At 52.6% G+C, this 15956-nt stretch overlaps 7 protein-coding genes across 7 annotated transcripts; all 7 read left to right on the plus strand.

Moving 5' to 3' along the window:
* Positions 1-568: 568 nt before the first annotated feature.
* On the plus strand, positions 569-1284 carry BBA_05874 (Acyl-CoA N-acyltransferase; the record flags this gene model as incomplete). The annotated part of the gene is made up of 2 exons (XM_008600971.1): positions 569-959; positions 1028-1284. The coding sequence occupies 2 exons, from the start codon at positions 569-571 to the stop codon at positions 1282-1284; spliced, it is 648 nt and encodes a 215-aa protein (XP_008599193.1).
* Positions 1285-2380: 1096 nt separating this feature from the next.
* BBA_05875 (uncharacterized protein) lies at positions 2381-3562 on the plus strand (the record flags this gene model as incomplete). Its single annotated transcript, XM_008600972.1, has 1 exon — positions 2381-3562. The coding sequence occupies one exon, from the start codon at positions 2381-2383 to the stop codon at positions 3560-3562; it is 1182 nt and encodes a 393-aa protein (XP_008599194.1).
* Positions 3563-4366: 804 nt separating this feature from the next.
* Positions 4367-6145, plus strand: BBA_05876 (major facilitator superfamily transporter; the record flags this gene model as incomplete). The annotated part of the gene is made up of 5 exons (XM_008600973.1): positions 4367-4537; positions 4610-4898; positions 4963-5097; positions 5165-5391; positions 5444-6145. 5 exons carry the CDS (start codon positions 4367-4369, stop codon positions 6143-6145), a joined length of 1524 nt encoding a protein of 507 aa, XP_008599195.1.
* A 788-nt stretch (positions 6146-6933) lies between these two features.
* BBA_05877 (2-nitropropane dioxygenase) lies at positions 6934-7986 on the plus strand (the record flags this gene model as incomplete). The annotated part of the gene is made up of 1 exon (XM_008600974.1): positions 6934-7986. The coding sequence occupies one exon, from the start codon at positions 6934-6936 to the stop codon at positions 7984-7986; it is 1053 nt and encodes a 350-aa protein (XP_008599196.1).
* Positions 7987-9007: 1021 nt separating this feature from the next.
* Positions 9008-9796, plus strand: BBA_05878 (metal dependent phosphohydrolase; the record flags this gene model as incomplete). The annotated part of the gene is made up of 1 exon (XM_008600975.1): positions 9008-9796. One exon carries the CDS (start codon positions 9008-9010, stop codon positions 9794-9796), a length of 789 nt encoding a protein of 262 aa, XP_008599197.1.
* Positions 9797-11221: 1425 nt separating this feature from the next.
* On the plus strand, positions 11222-13078 carry BBA_05879 (aorsin-like protein; the record flags this gene model as incomplete). The annotated part of the gene is made up of 1 exon (XM_008600976.1): positions 11222-13078. The coding sequence occupies one exon, from the start codon at positions 11222-11224 to the stop codon at positions 13076-13078; it is 1857 nt and encodes a 618-aa protein (XP_008599198.1).
* Positions 13079-14301: 1223 nt separating this feature from the next.
* On the plus strand, positions 14302-15145 carry BBA_05880 (chitosanase-like protein; the record flags this gene model as incomplete). Its single annotated transcript, XM_008600977.1, has 3 exons — positions 14302-14400; positions 14478-14822; positions 14891-15145. 3 exons carry the CDS (start codon positions 14302-14304, stop codon positions 15143-15145), a joined length of 699 nt encoding a protein of 232 aa, XP_008599199.1.
* Between the last annotated feature and the right edge of the window lie 811 nt (positions 15146-15956).

Below are 15956 nucleotides of genomic sequence, written 5' to 3' on the forward strand. Positions count from 1 at the left end.
AGACCCTTCGAGGCGTTAAAAAGGTTTCTAGCATTTTGCATGACACGAAATCGGGTGCTAAGCAGGTACATTCAATTATTTCCGAGGAGCGAGTCTCACTCTCATATGTGTTGAATAGCAATCATATATCTAGCTACTGTGCAAGTGGCCGAACAGAACAAGCATGATGAGATATCGTCAGTAGAGTTCGTAACCTAGACTGACAGTCTCTTCACCGATGCCAGCACCCAACTGTCAAGTGCATGTTGGTCACGCCTTGAAAATGAGAAGATGGTCTCCAGCAGGCGAAATTTCTTTTGATTATTTATTACGGGATATGCCAAGCGGACCGATTCATCCTGTTAAGCAGACGATTACTTGGGAGTAGCCAATAATAGCGGCACCAGCGCCTAGCCACATCAAGCACGCCGGGAAATGGAAACCTGGAGAAGCTTAGCGGGAGACCATAAAAGTGCCTGGCATCTTGTTCCTTTGTTTTCTTGTTTGCCGACTCTGAACTCTCTTCATCTTTTCTCACTAATAAATAGTGTCGCGACTCGGACTTGCTCCTTTGAACTAGACTGCAACCATGGGCTTCAAAGTGATGCCTGCGGGCGAGCAAGACGCCGCACGGTCGGTGGCGATTGAAAAGTTGGCTTACAGTCGTGATCCCATCAGTAGCATTATTTTCCCCGGCCCTGCTGGGAACGACGCAGATGCCGCACGGGAGAACATAATGCTCCAGAGCCTCCGCGCGGATCCAGAGTCGTGTTTGTGGATCAAGGTGGTCGATGAGGACCGGATCGCGCAGGGCCTGCACGGCATGGTGTGCTTTGGCATGGCCTACCTCTGGAAGTCGACGCCGCCGCCACCGACCAAGAAAGTCTGGGGGCCCGGGTCTAACCCGGAGGCGTGTGAGCAATTTTTTGGTGGCATGACAAGGGAGTGGAATGAGCGGATGGGCAACAAGCCGCATCTCTGTAAGTAATGCCCAGTTGCATGTCGATTGAAATGATTGGCTCGAGGCTGACCCCGTTGGCTTATCCAGACCTGAAGCTACTTCATACGGACCCGGCATATCAGAGACGAGGCGCGGCTTCGATGGTCTTGCAGTATTTTGCGGACGAGGCTGACAAGCACGGCCTGGAGTCGTATCTCGAGGCTTCGGATGAGGGACGGCCGCTGTACGAAAAGTTTGGCTACGAGACTGTCCAAGTATTGGTGACTGATTTCAGTAAATGGGGTGGCCCTGACAAGGTTGAAAACTGCCTGATGCTGCGAAAGCCAAGACCGAGTAGCCAGTGAGGGATCGAAAAGTAGGCAATGATGAAGGACGTATAGATATGTACATATTGCTTCAAGGCCCATTAATAGATAGTATCGGCAGTAAGCTTTATTCCCTGTTTCTCACGAGGCTGCAAATAATATATGCCTGCTGCTGCATAGCTGATGCGGCGCAGCAGACTACTGGTAACTCCCAGCCGTGGCGTCGAGGGTGACGTGTCAAAAGAAGCCAGGCAGTGAAGGTATGATGTAAAATATTGAGAACTTGCTGGAGAGGGATTGTTTGATTGATACCAAATGATCTGCCTTTGTATCCGTTATTCTTGTCAGCAGCCTTTTCCCTTGCCTTGCCGAACCCTTGTTTGCGGGCCGAGAGTTGCCACTTGTAAACTACCTAGCAACCTAGCAACCTATAACGTTAGTTCCCAGTAGCTAATACGAGATCCACTGGCCCAGGGAACTTGTGATAAGTGGAAGCATGTGAAACTGTCGAGGACGCCCTGTAGCAACGTAGACAACTAACCGGATTAGTCCTCATGTCGCGAATAGCCTGCGCTAGAATCCAAACTAGAGAAAATCTTGTGCGAGAAGCTGAATGCTGTTTTGCGGGCGCTGACGCAAAAAGACAGGCGATAGTACGGCGGGTCAGCCTGCGCCACGGTGAGAAAAACAGACGACTGATGAAAAGGGCTCGCTTAACATCAGCGTAAAAAGATCCTGGCAAATCTTCGAATATTCTTTCCAGACTTCATCAGCTGGTCATTTTCTCTGTGTCGTGGATTTGACAACCCGCACGCTAATGGTTACGGAGTACTTCGGCAGCCTTTTCATCACCGCTGGCAAACTACCTATAGGGATCTCTCCACAACAAGGGTGCCTGGAGCCACTAGGCACACCCACTGTAACTACCTAGGCAGCCTATAACCAGGCAATCAGGCAGCGGCTAAGCAAAAGGCAGCCATACCCAGTCCAGCTCACAGACGATCAAACCAACATTGATCGAATTTTTTCCTCTTCCTCATCCTTTCTCTGACGATTGACGACGACTCGACGACCCCTGACGACATAATAAATTTCCAATTCCCTCAACGACGCTCCCTGCACACAAGTCCGCAACATGGAAAAGCTGCAGCTCGCCCGCGCACACGCTGCCCGCGCCGAGGCCGAAGGCGCCGCTCGCCATCAACTTCAGCAAACGCAGCAACAACTGCAGCAGCAGCCACGCCAACGATCACAATCGCAGTCACAGTCGCTGTCGCCATCGCCTCCACCACCACCACATACGCCGCGGGTACATCGTAGCCATGTCGACCTCCGTCACCAGGCGCACTCTCGTCCCCAGACACCTCCGCCCTACTCGGGCCCGTCCGACCCGGCCGCATCTGCGGCCATTGAGCAGCCCAGCGTCGACGACAGCTACCCGCACAATGGTACCATGGCCGCCAAGGGCTTCCCGCAGTATCCGGGTCTGCCCAAGGTTGACTACCGCATCTACTCGCCGCCGCTCTTCAAGCTCTCCTCGGACCTGACGACGCTCACGTCAAAAGCCGAGTATCTGTCCAACAATGCCGCCGCCCTCGTCACCCTCATCCGCACTCAGGCCTCGGTCCCGCCCAAGCCCTACATTGTCGTCAAGGGCAACCGCGGCCGCAAGGTCGATTTCGAGGTCAAGCTCAACCTCATGGCCCTGCTTATCCCCGAGGACGGCCGGGCCCGCATGGACTACATCCGCTGTGTCGGCCACAACGAGGTTGCCTACCGCGGCTCCACCCGCCCCGACGTCCTGCCCGAGGTCGGTGACGGCGGCCTCGACGAGTGGTGCCGCCGTTTCGTCGAGGATCCCGCCGGTATCAAGAGCTTCACCCTCGAACGTGTCGTCGCCAACCTTGATGTCGGCTGGATCGACGGCCAGATGCGCAGCCTCATCGCCTCGCTCAAGTACAAGGGCAACGTTGAAATCACATTTGTCGTCACCCACAGCAAGATTACCGTCCAGAACCCCGACAAGGTCAATCAGTTCTTCACCTCGGTCACCAGCCTCTTTGCCGGCAAGAACAAGTACGAGGTTGTCAAGTCCGTGTGGCCTTTTGCCTCGTCTCGCAGTGGAGAGCCCGGCCGCAAGTGTGCCGTTCAAACCGAAGAGACGTGGTGGAGGGAATGGCGCGGCCCTATTGGCTATGCTATCGCTCAGAAGCGCCAGGGCTGGGTGACCGTCGAGGATAAGCTCGAGGCCGTCATGGAGGGCAAGGGCAGCAACATGGCCCCGGTGGACTGGGGTCATGTCGAGAATGCACAATAAACACCGGCAAACCGGGCATCGCTCACAGAGTGTCGTTGCAGCTTCAGCACCAATAGCTGCGCCCACGTGCTGCATTCAACGAGGGCCGGCAAGCGAGTCTAGTTAGACGCTCTATTGCCTTGTTGCATCCAACATCCACCTCAGTGACCTGACTTGGTAGTCAGCAATTTCTTTTTTTTTTCTAACACGAAAATGCCTACGGCCTCCTCATTTATTTATTTCGCAGGATGAAAACAGCCACCAACGCGGAAAAGAGACCGGAAAAAGAAATGCCTGCACCTCTGGTGTGCAGATGGCGCGAGCAACCCCCCGGTTTTGTCCAAGCCGGACACTGCCGCCGCAGGGTGGCAGCCTCACTACGACCTCAGAAGACGCTAAACGGAACGAAAACGGGAATATACTGAACAGCTAACAGCCACTGTATCTTCCTTCTATCATGCGCCACTGGGAGCGCCTCTCCGCACTCTCATTTGCTCACTGCAGCCCCGGCCGAACGCCTCGCCCCACTATGCCCGGCTTGGTTCTTCACACTAGCTGTGGGGGCTCCGTCTTTGTCTGTGCCGTCTTCCGGTCTAACATGCCCGAACCGTTTGGCGCTACTTACTGTCAGATTACGGTACCTCAGCCTGTTTTCTCTCATTGAAAAAGTCCACACTTGGCCCATTTTCCTCTTTCTCTTCTTTTTTTCCCCCTTCGTGCTGTGCTGGCCTTTTTAGCGTTTCAAACTCTGATTTGCGTTTCCCCGCGCCACGGACCGCTTGACGGGTTTCCATCTGCACGGCGTTGCGAATCCCACCCGCCACCATGTCAGACATTCAATCCAAGGACGTCCCTGTCGTCCACTCTGGCGATCACACCGAGGACCTGCAGAAGCCCTCCATTGAGGATGCTCTCCAGCGCAAGACTTTTTTCCAGGCTGCTCTGCCCGTCTTTGCCTGCGGTGCTGGTCTCTTTTCCGATGGCTACATCAACAACGTACGCCCTGACCACCTGCGCTCTCCTACTTCGATGCATTGCGTCTCTTGCTAACTGTTCAATTCTGTTCAGGTCATTGGCTCCGTCAATACCGCCCTGTCAAGACAATATGGCAAAATTTATGACACTTCGCGCGCCAAGGACGTTGTCGCCAGCGTCGCATTCGCCGGTACCGTGCTTGGCCAGCTCATCTTTGGCTTCACTTCGGACCATTGGTCACGATCGAATTCGCTCGTCACCTCGACCGCCATTCTGATCATCTTCACTGCCCTCGCGGCTGGTTCTTACTGGCATGGCGAGGCCGTCGGCATGTTCAATATGCTTGCCGCCTGGCGATTCTTTGTGGGTATCGGCATTGGAGGTATGATACCCGATTTTCAGCCCTATCTGCGTAAATAACTTACAGACTAACTCTTGTTGCATAGGTGAATACCCTGCTGGTAGTGTCGGTTGCGCCGAGTCCACTGGTGAGCTCAAGCGTGGCACTCGCAACCGCTGGTTCATCCTCTTTACCAACTCCATGATTGATGTTGGCTTTGTTATCGGAGCCTTTGTCCCTTGTACGTACTGTCAACACTCCATTTTCGCTCCCCTGCACCGTCTTGTTGCTCACTTGTCGAACCTTAGATGTTGTCGCCGCCGCCGCCCACAATGGCCATTACGAGACGATCTGGCGCACTAGCTTAGGCATTGGGGTCGTCTTCCCCCTCATTCTATTTGTTCTCCGACTCCGCCTCAAAGAGCCCGAGGAGTTTGCCAGGGAGTCTATGCGCCGCGCCACTCCATATTCACTGGTCCTCAAATACTATTGGTTTAGATTGACTGCCGTCTCCGTCATCTGGTTCCTTTACGACGTAAGCTTTTTGGTTAACCTCAGCCGAGATATATCAACTGATCTTCTCCTAGTTCTCCGCCTACGCCTTTGGTATATACTCGTCCGATATTCTCAGCTCCATTTACCCCAAGAACGCCCCTTTGACGACCATTTTCGGCTGGAACACCGTCATTAATCTGTTTTATATTCCGGGAACTATTCTTGGTGCCTTTGTTAGTGATTGGATTGGGCCCAAATATGCCCTCATCTTTGGTGTCTCGGCCCAAGCTATTGTTGGTTACATCATGGCTGGTGTTTATGACTCCATTTCCAAGCACGTCGCCGCTTTCGCCGTGGTGTATGGCATCTTCCAGGCTCTTGGCGAGCTCGGCCCTGGCAACAACATTGGTCTTTTGGCTGCCAAGACGTGCGCCACGGGTGTCCGTGGCCGCTACTACGGCATTGCGGCCGCCATTGGCAAGATTGGTGCCTTTGTTGGCACGTACGCTTTCCCTGCCATTGAAAAAGCCGGCGGCAACAAGACGCAGTCTGCTCAGTACCCATTCTGGGTCGCTTCTAGTCTCGCCCTTCTCTCCGCCGCCGTCGCCTTTTTCTGTCTGCCCAACGTCGGCCAGGACACCATCGCTGAGGAAGACAGAAAATTCCGGCAGTATCTTGAGAGCAAGGGCTGGGATGTATCGCAGCTTGGTCTGGGCCCGACCGATTCGGAAGCGTCCGTTGCGCACACGGAGAAGGTCTTGCAGAAGAATGTGACTGATGATAAGAAGCAGTAAAATGAGCCCCTGCTAAGCACGATCGAATCTTTTGTTTTAAAGATACCACATAGCGTAAATAGTGCCAATGTACACTACAGTAATGTGTTTTCGACTGCGAAAAGATATGTTGAACATTGCTACTATCATCCATTACATGCCAATAAATGTCATGTCGGTGGGTAGTTTGAGTTTCGTCCGGGGAGCGTCAGTCGGGGCTCGGGGAGTCAATCTGATTACTAGGGGACTATTAGACAAATCGTACGGTGATTCATTGTCGGGGTTGTCGGGCTTTTTTTATAAACGCCTGGTTCTTCCTCGCGATCCGCGGCAAACCTGGTCCATCCAGCGCCTAGAGTATCGTCGTCGGCCGATTTATCCGCATTCCCCCTCGATTACTAGACCACGGCTCGTGTACGTTTATCCGGTTCATCCGCAAATCGCCGCACAACAGAGAAGATCAATGAATCTTGGAAAATGCCAGCTGATATTGAGGAATGTCTCGATGGCGCACGGCTACGGATACAAGTCGTCCCCCACAGTCCGCTTCTACAGCGCGGGGTAAAAACGTGGGGAGTTGCTCCCAACAGTGGCAAGTAGCCGAACCTCGGTGTCAAGCTAGCGCGCCCATCCGCTAATAGCGGACGCCACGACCGCTGTAAGTTGGCTTAGACCTTGTCAGACCATATAACCGCGTCCGAGGCCATGGGGTTTATATCAAGGTGACGGGGGGCAGCACACCAACAGATTTACCTTTCAATCTTTCTTTTTATTCTTCATTTCAACCCCATACTCACATATCATCAGCCATGGCACCCACGGGCCCCATCACCACGCCGCTCACCACCCGCCTGGGCATCAAGCACCCAGTCATCCTCGCGGGCATGGCGCACGTCGCCGGCGGCAAGCTGGCGGCGGCCGTGTCCAACGCGGGCGGCCTGGGCGTCATTGGCGGCATCATGTACTCGCCGAACCAGCTGCGCGAGATTATCGGCGAGATGAAGTCGCTGCTCAAGAGCCCCGACCTGCCGTGGGGCATCGACCTGGCGCTGCCCAAGATTGGCGACGGCGCGCGCAAGACCAACCACGACTACACCAACGGCAAGCTCGACGAGCTGATTGACCTGACGATTGAGAGCGGCGCGCACGTCTTTGTGTCGGCGATTGGCACCCCGCCCAAGAGCGTCATTGACCGCCTGCACAAGGCCGGCATCCTCGTCATGAACATGGTCGGCCACCCCAAGCACGCCAAGAAGGCGCTGGACCTGGGCGTCGACGCTGTGATTCCGCAGGGCAGCGAGGGCGGCGGCCACGCGTCCAGCATCGCCACCTCGATTCTGATCCCCGCCGTCGTGGACATTGCTAAGAACTACCGGCCGCCGCTGCTGAATGGGCAGACGGCCATGGTGGTGGCGGCGGGCGGCATCTCCAACGGCCGAGGCCTCGCGGCGTCGCTCGTCAACGGCGCCGTCGGCGTCTGGGTCGGCACGCGCTTCGTCGCCTCGGTCGAGGGCAACACGAGCGAGGAGCACAAGAAGGAGGTTGTCAGCTGCACGTACGACCAGACCGAGCCGACGCTCGTCATCTCGGGCCGTCCGCTGCGCCTCAAGGTCAACGAGTACATTGAGGGCTGGCACAAGCGGCCCGAGGAGATCAAGGCGCTCTGCGAAAAGGGAATCGTGCCGTTTGAGCACGATCTGGACGAGGGCCGCGACTTTGACTTTCCCCACATCATGGGCCAGGTTGCCGGTTCCATTCACTCGGTCGAGCCCGCCGCCAAGATTGTCGACGACATGGTCAAGGAGGCGGTGCGAGTGCTGCAGGTCGGCAACTCGTACTTGTCCAGCACGAGCCGGCTTTGAGAGTGGGAGTGAAAAAGTCTTGTATTTTTAGTTTTCAGAATGGAGCATGGAGACATGAGTGACGAAATCGACAATTCTGTCAAAATTCAGTTATTCTCAATACATATACCCTCTAGGGTATTCTGTACAGTAAGAATCGCTTTATTACATAAAGCAACCAGTACGGTAGACAGTACAGCCAGTACAGCCAGTACAGTGGTCAGTACAGTGGCTAGTAGAGCCAGTACTGTCAGAGGAGGTAATGATGTTGTATTCTCTAGGTTCTGTGGGGGCCTCCACAGGGCCTAACAAGTACAGTAGCTAGTACAGCCAGTACAATAACCAGTACAGTAGCCAGTACAGTAGCCAGTACAGTAGCCAGTACAGCAGTACAGCTAGTTTAGTGGCTGGCACAGCAGCCGTATAGCCATTCAGTCAGTATAGTAGCTGTATAGTGGGTAATATAGTAGATACTAGGGTTTTTTATAGAATTTTGACAGAATTGTCGATTTCGTCGCCCGTAGTTGCGATGCCGGTTAAGCTTAAAGTGGGATCGGCCTCTGTGGCGTTTTAAAGCCGATGCATCGCCGGTTCACATGGCCACGAGTCAGCTTCCCGGTAGTAATATATGGAAATAGCCCGAGAGCCAATAAATAAATGAATTGGACGAGCAGATGTTGGGGTCGCCAAGAACTATAAATGCAAAGGCGCACGACGCACGACCATCTCTGTAGTTATTAATACTGGATAACGCTTATGACCGGCCCTCGGGTAATCGGGTATCGTAAGCAAGTCGGACTGCCTCGATCCGCAGGCATCATCGTACGGGTCTCATTGGAAATGGATAATAAGCCCCAGTCATATTATAAAAGTAGCTGCCATGGAGCGGTTTAATGATGGAATGTATCGCTAGGGTTAACCCGCTACAGCGAGGATTCCCACCATGCACTCACTGGGTTGACTGACATTCTTTTTCCAAGCCACACGAAGTGGCCTTGCTGTGTTGCCTCTTTTCAAGCCAAATAAATACTCGATAGAAGCCATGTACGACGCGCTGCCCAATCTTGTCAGCTTCGGAGTGGAATTTCCACGCACCAAAATCGTCAACGCGGCACTTGAATATGCAAAAGAGCACTGCAATGTCCTGACATTCAACCACGCCGTGCGCTCGGCCTACTGGGCTGCCATTATCGCCAAGAAAGACGCTTCCTTTTCCGAAAGCGAGCTCGACCTGGAGCTGGTTGTTCTCAGCTGCATCTTGCACGACATGGGCTGGGCCGAGACCGAGGACCTGCTGTCTTCAGATAAGCGATTCGAAGTGGACGGCGCAAACATTGCCCGCGACTTTATCCGCACATTCAACGCACAGCAACAAGGACCCGAGGCTGCGGCCTGGGACCAGAGCCGCATCCAGCGATGCTGGGACGTTATTGCGCTGCACACCACATTCAGCATTGCGAGGTACGCCGCCCCCGAGGTCGCCGTCGCCGCCTGCGGCATCCTTGCCGATTTCCAGGGTCCGTATTTCCCCAACGGCCCCGGAGGCGACAACTTGATCACCTTGGACGAGTACTCTGCGGTCATGGGGCTATTTCCGCGCGCGGGCTTCACCGTCGACGGCTTTACCCATCTCATGTGCGGCATCTGCCGCAACAAGGCCGCTACCACGTTTGACAACTTTGTTGGCGAATTTGGCTCGCAGTATGGTGTGGATGCGGCTGGCACAGGGAAAGAGGCGTTTTCTCAAGCTCGAGGGGACGCTAACATCGTCAATTTACTGCTTGGCGGGCTGGATGCTTTGGAGAAGCTGGATGCTAGCAAGAGAGAGTAGCTAGCCATGTACAAGATGCAAGAACAGGCGGAGCAAAGCATAACTGTGCCGCGAATATTGGCTCTCGGGATTGGCTAATAGTAGTGAAGGACATGTAGTTTGAGTCCGTGGCAATTCTTTCAAGGCCAGACAATGGAGAGAATAATGTCATGGCAAAATCGACCTTTTTTGAGCTCACTCAGCATACTGCAAAGTAGTGCTTGAATAGTAAAAAAGACCCTCCGCGATGATCCTCGGCATATCCTATGCATCGAAGCTAAATAAATGCACTACATACTAGATCCTCAACTACCTAGACAGCGTCATACCTACCCATTGACATGGTCGAGCGGCAGCCAAGTTAGCGTCTAATAAACTTTGCACTTGATGGCACGCATAGATGGGCTTATAGGCTTCTTGTTGTGCACACAACTCTAGGCTCTACAGTGGACCTTCTTATCATATCAAGTCATAGTAACGATGCTAGTGCAATCATCAGGGTAACGCTTGTCATGATCAGCGGACTCATGATTGATAGACTGTCCTTTGACCTGCTTCAACTGAAGACAACTCCATCCAAGATGTAACAAAACGCCCACACTATCATGCTTCTAGCTCTATTCCACGTGAATGCAACTCTACTGCATACAAACTTACGAAATGGATTTCTTGGCAAATGCAACTGACGAACCGACGGGAGTTTGAAAGGGACTCAAAACCACTCTCTGACCATGTCCGCATTGACCCCTCTGCGCAACACCCCATACGCAAAAACAAAGACCTTCCTATTTCCGAAGCAGCGCATTTCTCCTCTTTGATCAGTTGCCAAGAGAGCCTTGGCATCCATGACGCACACCTCGCCAAGAAGATGAGATCGAGATACATGGATGCCAAGAGGGGAGCATCGCCGTTCTACGCAACGCCACCACTATGCCGCCATCAACATTTTATAGCAAACCGGTAAACGATAATGAAGCCACCCGGGCATCCAAGTTTGGCCATGTACGCTAATCTCATTGTGCATCGTATTTCCGGTGCCATACCCGCTTTCATTCTCTCTCTAGACCTAGCAAATCAGGAAGGTGAACTAGATGGATGCGACCTCAGTCAGATAACCGGACAAGGCCCAACCGTGATGGCCCGCACCTTCTTGTTATCACCTAGCCCTTTGCAAAACACGAGGGACAAGAGGAGACAATGCCTTACAATGGAGGGGCAGTTTATCGCGACAGCTCCGTAAGCTATGTGAACAATGCTCGCAACCTGCTCCACGTCGGAACCTCGAGAGCGCTCGGGCGTCGGCAATCATGAGTCGGCTCTCCGTCTCCGTCATCTATAAAATGTCGTCGTGCTCTATGTCCTCAACAGCTCTCAATACCCTCACAGCATTTTCATCTTCCAGACTATCCATCTCCAAGTCGGACACCATTGCATCGTTTGTGAAAAATGAAGATTGCCGCCGTTTTCCTCAGCGCCTTTTGCGCGGCTGCCCTCGGCATCCCTCTCGGAGACCATGTCCAGCACGAGAAGCGCGAGGCGCATCCTCTTCTGCGCAAGTCTACCGAGGCTGTTGATGGCACGGTCACGATTCCGGCCCGCATCGCCTTGAAGCAGCGTAACCTTGAGCACGGAATGGAGCTGCTTCTGGCCGTCTCCGACCCTGCCTCTCCCAACTACGGCAAGCACTACACCTCGGATGAGGTTACGGAGCTCTTTGCTCCCGATGCCGACTCCATTGACAAGGTCACCAAGTGGCTCAGGGAGGCTGGAATCGACAAGGTTACCGTGCCCAAGAGCAGAGGCTTCGTTGACTTTCAGGCCACAACCGAAAAGCTCGAGTCGCTCCTACAAACCAAGTATCACGTCTATGAGCACAGAAGCACCGGATCGCAGCATCTCGGAGCTGATGAGTATCATCTGCCCCGTGCCATCTCCGACGTTGTCGACTTCGTGGCTCCGGCCATCTTTACTGGCGCCCTCAAGAAGAGGGACGACGTCAATCGCAGGCCCTCTCATATCAAGCCATATCCCTCAGGAAAAGAATCCACAGACTGCGATACTGTCATTACCCCTCAGTGTATTGCCGACAAGTACAAGATCCCCAAGGCTACCCTCAACTCGACTAGCAACCGTCTGGGTGTCTTTGAGGACAACGACGAAATGTATAAGCAATCAGACCTTGACATTTTCTACGAGGCCTATGCCCCTAGCATCCCCAAGGGTACTGGACCCAAGGTCGACCTTCTCAACTTCAATGGCCAGAAGCCGAATCCTGAGTATGCTGCAGGCGAAGCTGCACTGGACTTTGACATGGCGATCCCCATCATCTATCCACAGGGAACGGAGCTGTTCCAGTCAAAGGACAATTTCAGCCGCTCGACGCCTGGATTTTTCAACGTCTTCCTCGATGCTATTGATGGCTCGTACTGCACGTCCACTGCCTACGGTGAGACCGGTGACGACCCCAAGGTCGATGGCACTACTAAGAATGAAGAGTGTGGCACCTTTAAACCTACAAATGTCATCTCCGTCTCTTACGGGCTGTCCGAGGCCTGGTGGCCTGTCAACTACCAAAAGAGACAGTGCGATGAGTTTATGAAGCTTGGTCTTCAGGGCGTCTCGATTGTCTTTGCTTCTGGTGACGGTGGTGTTGCTGGCAACCACGGCGGCGAATGCAAGGGAAGCAACGGTCAAGTTTTCAACCCCGCAGCGCCTGCTTCTTGCCCATACGTGACATCTGTCGGTGCTGTATACATTCCCGAGGGTAACTCTCTTGATGACGCCGAAGTTGCCACGACAAGTTTTGCTTCGGGCGGTGGATTCAGCAACATCTGGTCCCAGCCCGACTACCAAAAGTCGGCCGTCTCGACCTGGTTCTCCAAGCACGACCCTGGCTTCCCCAACTACTCTACCAAGGATGGCGTCATTCCCAAGACTGGCATTTACAACAAGGCTGGTCGCGGATTCCCCGACGTTGCCGCTCTTGGCGACAATGGTGCCGAGGTCTTGAACGGCGACAAGATCCTCAACGGCGGTACCTCGATGTCTGCTCCCATCTTTGCCGCCATCATTAACCGAATCAACGAGGAGCGCATCTCGGCTGGCAAGAAGCCCCTCGGTTTCGTCAACCCCGCTCTATACAAGAACCCGTCCATGTTCAACGACATTACTTCTGGCGACCAGAGCGGCGGCGGCGGTAATTGCAATGGAAAAGGATTCAAGGCCGCTTCTGGCTGGGACCCTGTTACCGGTCTCGGTACCCCCAAGTACCCCGAGATGCTTGCCTACTTTAAGGAGCTGTAATCGATTCGCTGATTTCCGCGGCATTGGGCCCGTGAAGCGACGGATGTTTTGTGGTTGAATGCATACCAAATTCGAGAATTTGTTCTCTAGTACATAGATTGAAGTAAAGAGATGAATATAGTTTGAAAATTAAAGTCATTTTGTGTCGGCTCGTGATAGTGTCGCATGTTTGTTGCCTGCCATGATCAGAGTGACGCAGTGGGCTTGAGCAAGTCTAACCACAACCCCAGCTATGCAGTCGCTGGGCCTGAGAATTACATGAGATACTGTAAACCCCTTGACAATAACTGCGAGTGGTTTCGCGACCGCAAAACTGGCCGGTTCTGTCATGCTAAGAGGCTTTCGACATTATCAAGCCTAATGGGAGCTACGCCATCGCCAACTGGTGACGTCCAAAAGCTAGATTCAATCTATATTCATCACGGCCTGGTGTTATTCGTCATTGAGATGGTAGCGAGGCGGTATGTTGTTTCAGACTTCTCTTATAATAAGCTATTACAAAGATTCTGCTAAGCTGTCCCTCGCCTGGCATGGATTCTTCATGCGGAAGCAGCTTTTAGCATCGCTAATAGCACTGTTACTACTCCACTGCCATCGTAAGATCAAGTGGATGCCCTGAAAATGCGGAACCTCAATAGCCACCTTTTACCCAAAGAGGAGATCAAGTGTGAGGCGAGCCATCTTCGAGCTCGATCCAACGACCAGGCGATACACACCGAGTTTAGATATGCGTTTCTCTGCGTGGCTTATCTTTCGAGAATCCTTCTAGTGCACAGAATGCATGGAATAGAGATGGGTTTAAAGTTGTGATTGCGGCCCGTGCTTGGTCTATTTTCCTACTAAACATAAAACATGTAGTGCTTCATAGACTGAGGCCCGCTGAGAGGAGCGACCAGGAGATTGGCCTAGCATGTCCTAACCCATGGACATGTGGCTATTTAATGTACTGTAATTAATTTGTACAATAATATGCCAAACATGGAAGCTCATTGCTTTCCACCCAATCTCCCTCCGTCATTTCACTTGGTGTCACTTGGTGTATCACAAGTAGATTGATCGCCCAGAGGATACTCTACAGCCAGAAGCATAAATGCAGTTGCATCGAGTATATATGAAACTGGGAAGCAGGCTGCAGAGACTATAAAAGGACGTTTCGTCGCTACAGTCTCCAAGCCTCTCTCGACACAGAATACTTCGCACGATTTCCTCACCCAAACTTCATGATGCGATCTTCTGCTGTCCTCACACTGACCACGCTTAGCTCCATTGCTTGTAGCTATGAGCTCCCCGCGAAATTAAAGTCTCTTTATGACAAACACCAGGTAAGACGAAGCTAAAAAAAAAAGAAAGAAAAAAGGCAGCTCGTGGGAAATAAACGCTCACACGACGTTGCAAACAGTCTGGGCCTTGCTCAAACAAGCTGTCCGGCACCTTTAAAGGCGGCGCTTCTTACTGCGGCGATATCCCCAATGCCATCTTCCTCAAGGGCAATGGCACCTACGACAACATGGATATTGACTGCGACGGTGTCAACAGAAGCGCGGGTGCTTGCGCCAACGACCAGACTGGCCAGGACCAGACGGCTTTCATGGACACGGTCAAGACCTATGGTATTCCAGATCTTGACGCCAATGTCCATCCCTATGTCGTCTTTGGTAACGCCGAGGCGGATCCGTCCTTTGTCCCCCAAGACCATGGCATTGAGCCTCTTTCTGTAATGGCCGTTATTTGCAATGACCAAGTGGTAAGGACTCCTCCCTTTCAACGTCATGTTGTGTTGATTCTTCATTAACAGAAACTTTTTTTTATCAGCATTATGGAGTCTGGGGCGACGTCAACGGCGGTGTTCTCACCGGCGAAGCTTCTCTGTCCATGGCCAAGTTGTGCTTCCCCGATGAGCCTCTTTCGGGCGACAATGGCCACGACGCCAAGGACGTCATGTACATTGCATTCACGGGTAATGATACCGTCCCTGGGAAAGACGGTGCGGACTGGAGCGCAAAGAACACTGAGGATTTTGCCAAGAGCATCAAGTGCCTCGGTGACAAGCTGGTCGATGGCTTGTAAGTGGCTGCTGGCTGGTCACGAGCTGTGCAAAATGTAATGATTTGTCGGATTCAAAACCGCTTCACCAGCATTGCTTTCAACAGAGCCTAGTTCACATACCACTTGATGTTTTTTTCTTGTTTTTGACGATTTATGCATGCCGCTGATGAGAATGAGGGCCGCATCTTTGAGCCTGCCTGCCAAGCTAGATCTAATCGCGCCACACCCGTGTTGCCGTGTTCCGTCCAGGGCGGGGTAATGTGCAGGCGCCGCCGGTTATGTGAAGAAGAAAATCGGGAAAATTAAAAGAAGAGAAAAGAAATACAATTAGATTGAGGATTATTCACAAGTTCTATACCCTTTCTAGAATTACTTGAACAGCCTGTCTCATCACACACACTTACCTAATTACCAAGCTGGCCGGGTACAACTAGGAAATCTAGCGCCAATAACAGCCGTGCGTGCTTTCAAGGGCCGAAAACTCCCGCTTGTAATTGTACATGCTCCTCTCCTCTTCCCCGCATCGGCGGGCACAATGCTGACGGGGACAATATCCAAAAGTATAGCTTCCTGGTCTTGTCGTTGCTTGTCGTTTTTCCAAAACTTCCAACAATGGAAAACAGCGGCAGCGCTCGAGCTGGAATAGACTCGGTTGCCATGTTGCCCGCTACAGAAGAGGCATACGCGGCCCTCGAAAGGAAATTGCTACGAAAGGTCGACTTTAGGCTCATGCCTGTGCTGATATGCATGATTGTGTTGAAGTATGTTTTTTTTTCTCTCGCCTGATCCGCCCAAAGGAAGCAACTTTTATTTTTTTTTTTTTTTTTTTTTT

This window comes from Beauveria bassiana, assembly GCF_000280675.1.
Source record: "Beauveria bassiana ARSEF 2860 unplaced genomic scaffold BBA_S00016, whole genome shotgun sequence".
Lineage (NCBI taxonomy): Eukaryota > Fungi > Ascomycota > Sordariomycetes > Hypocreales > Cordycipitaceae > Beauveria > Beauveria bassiana.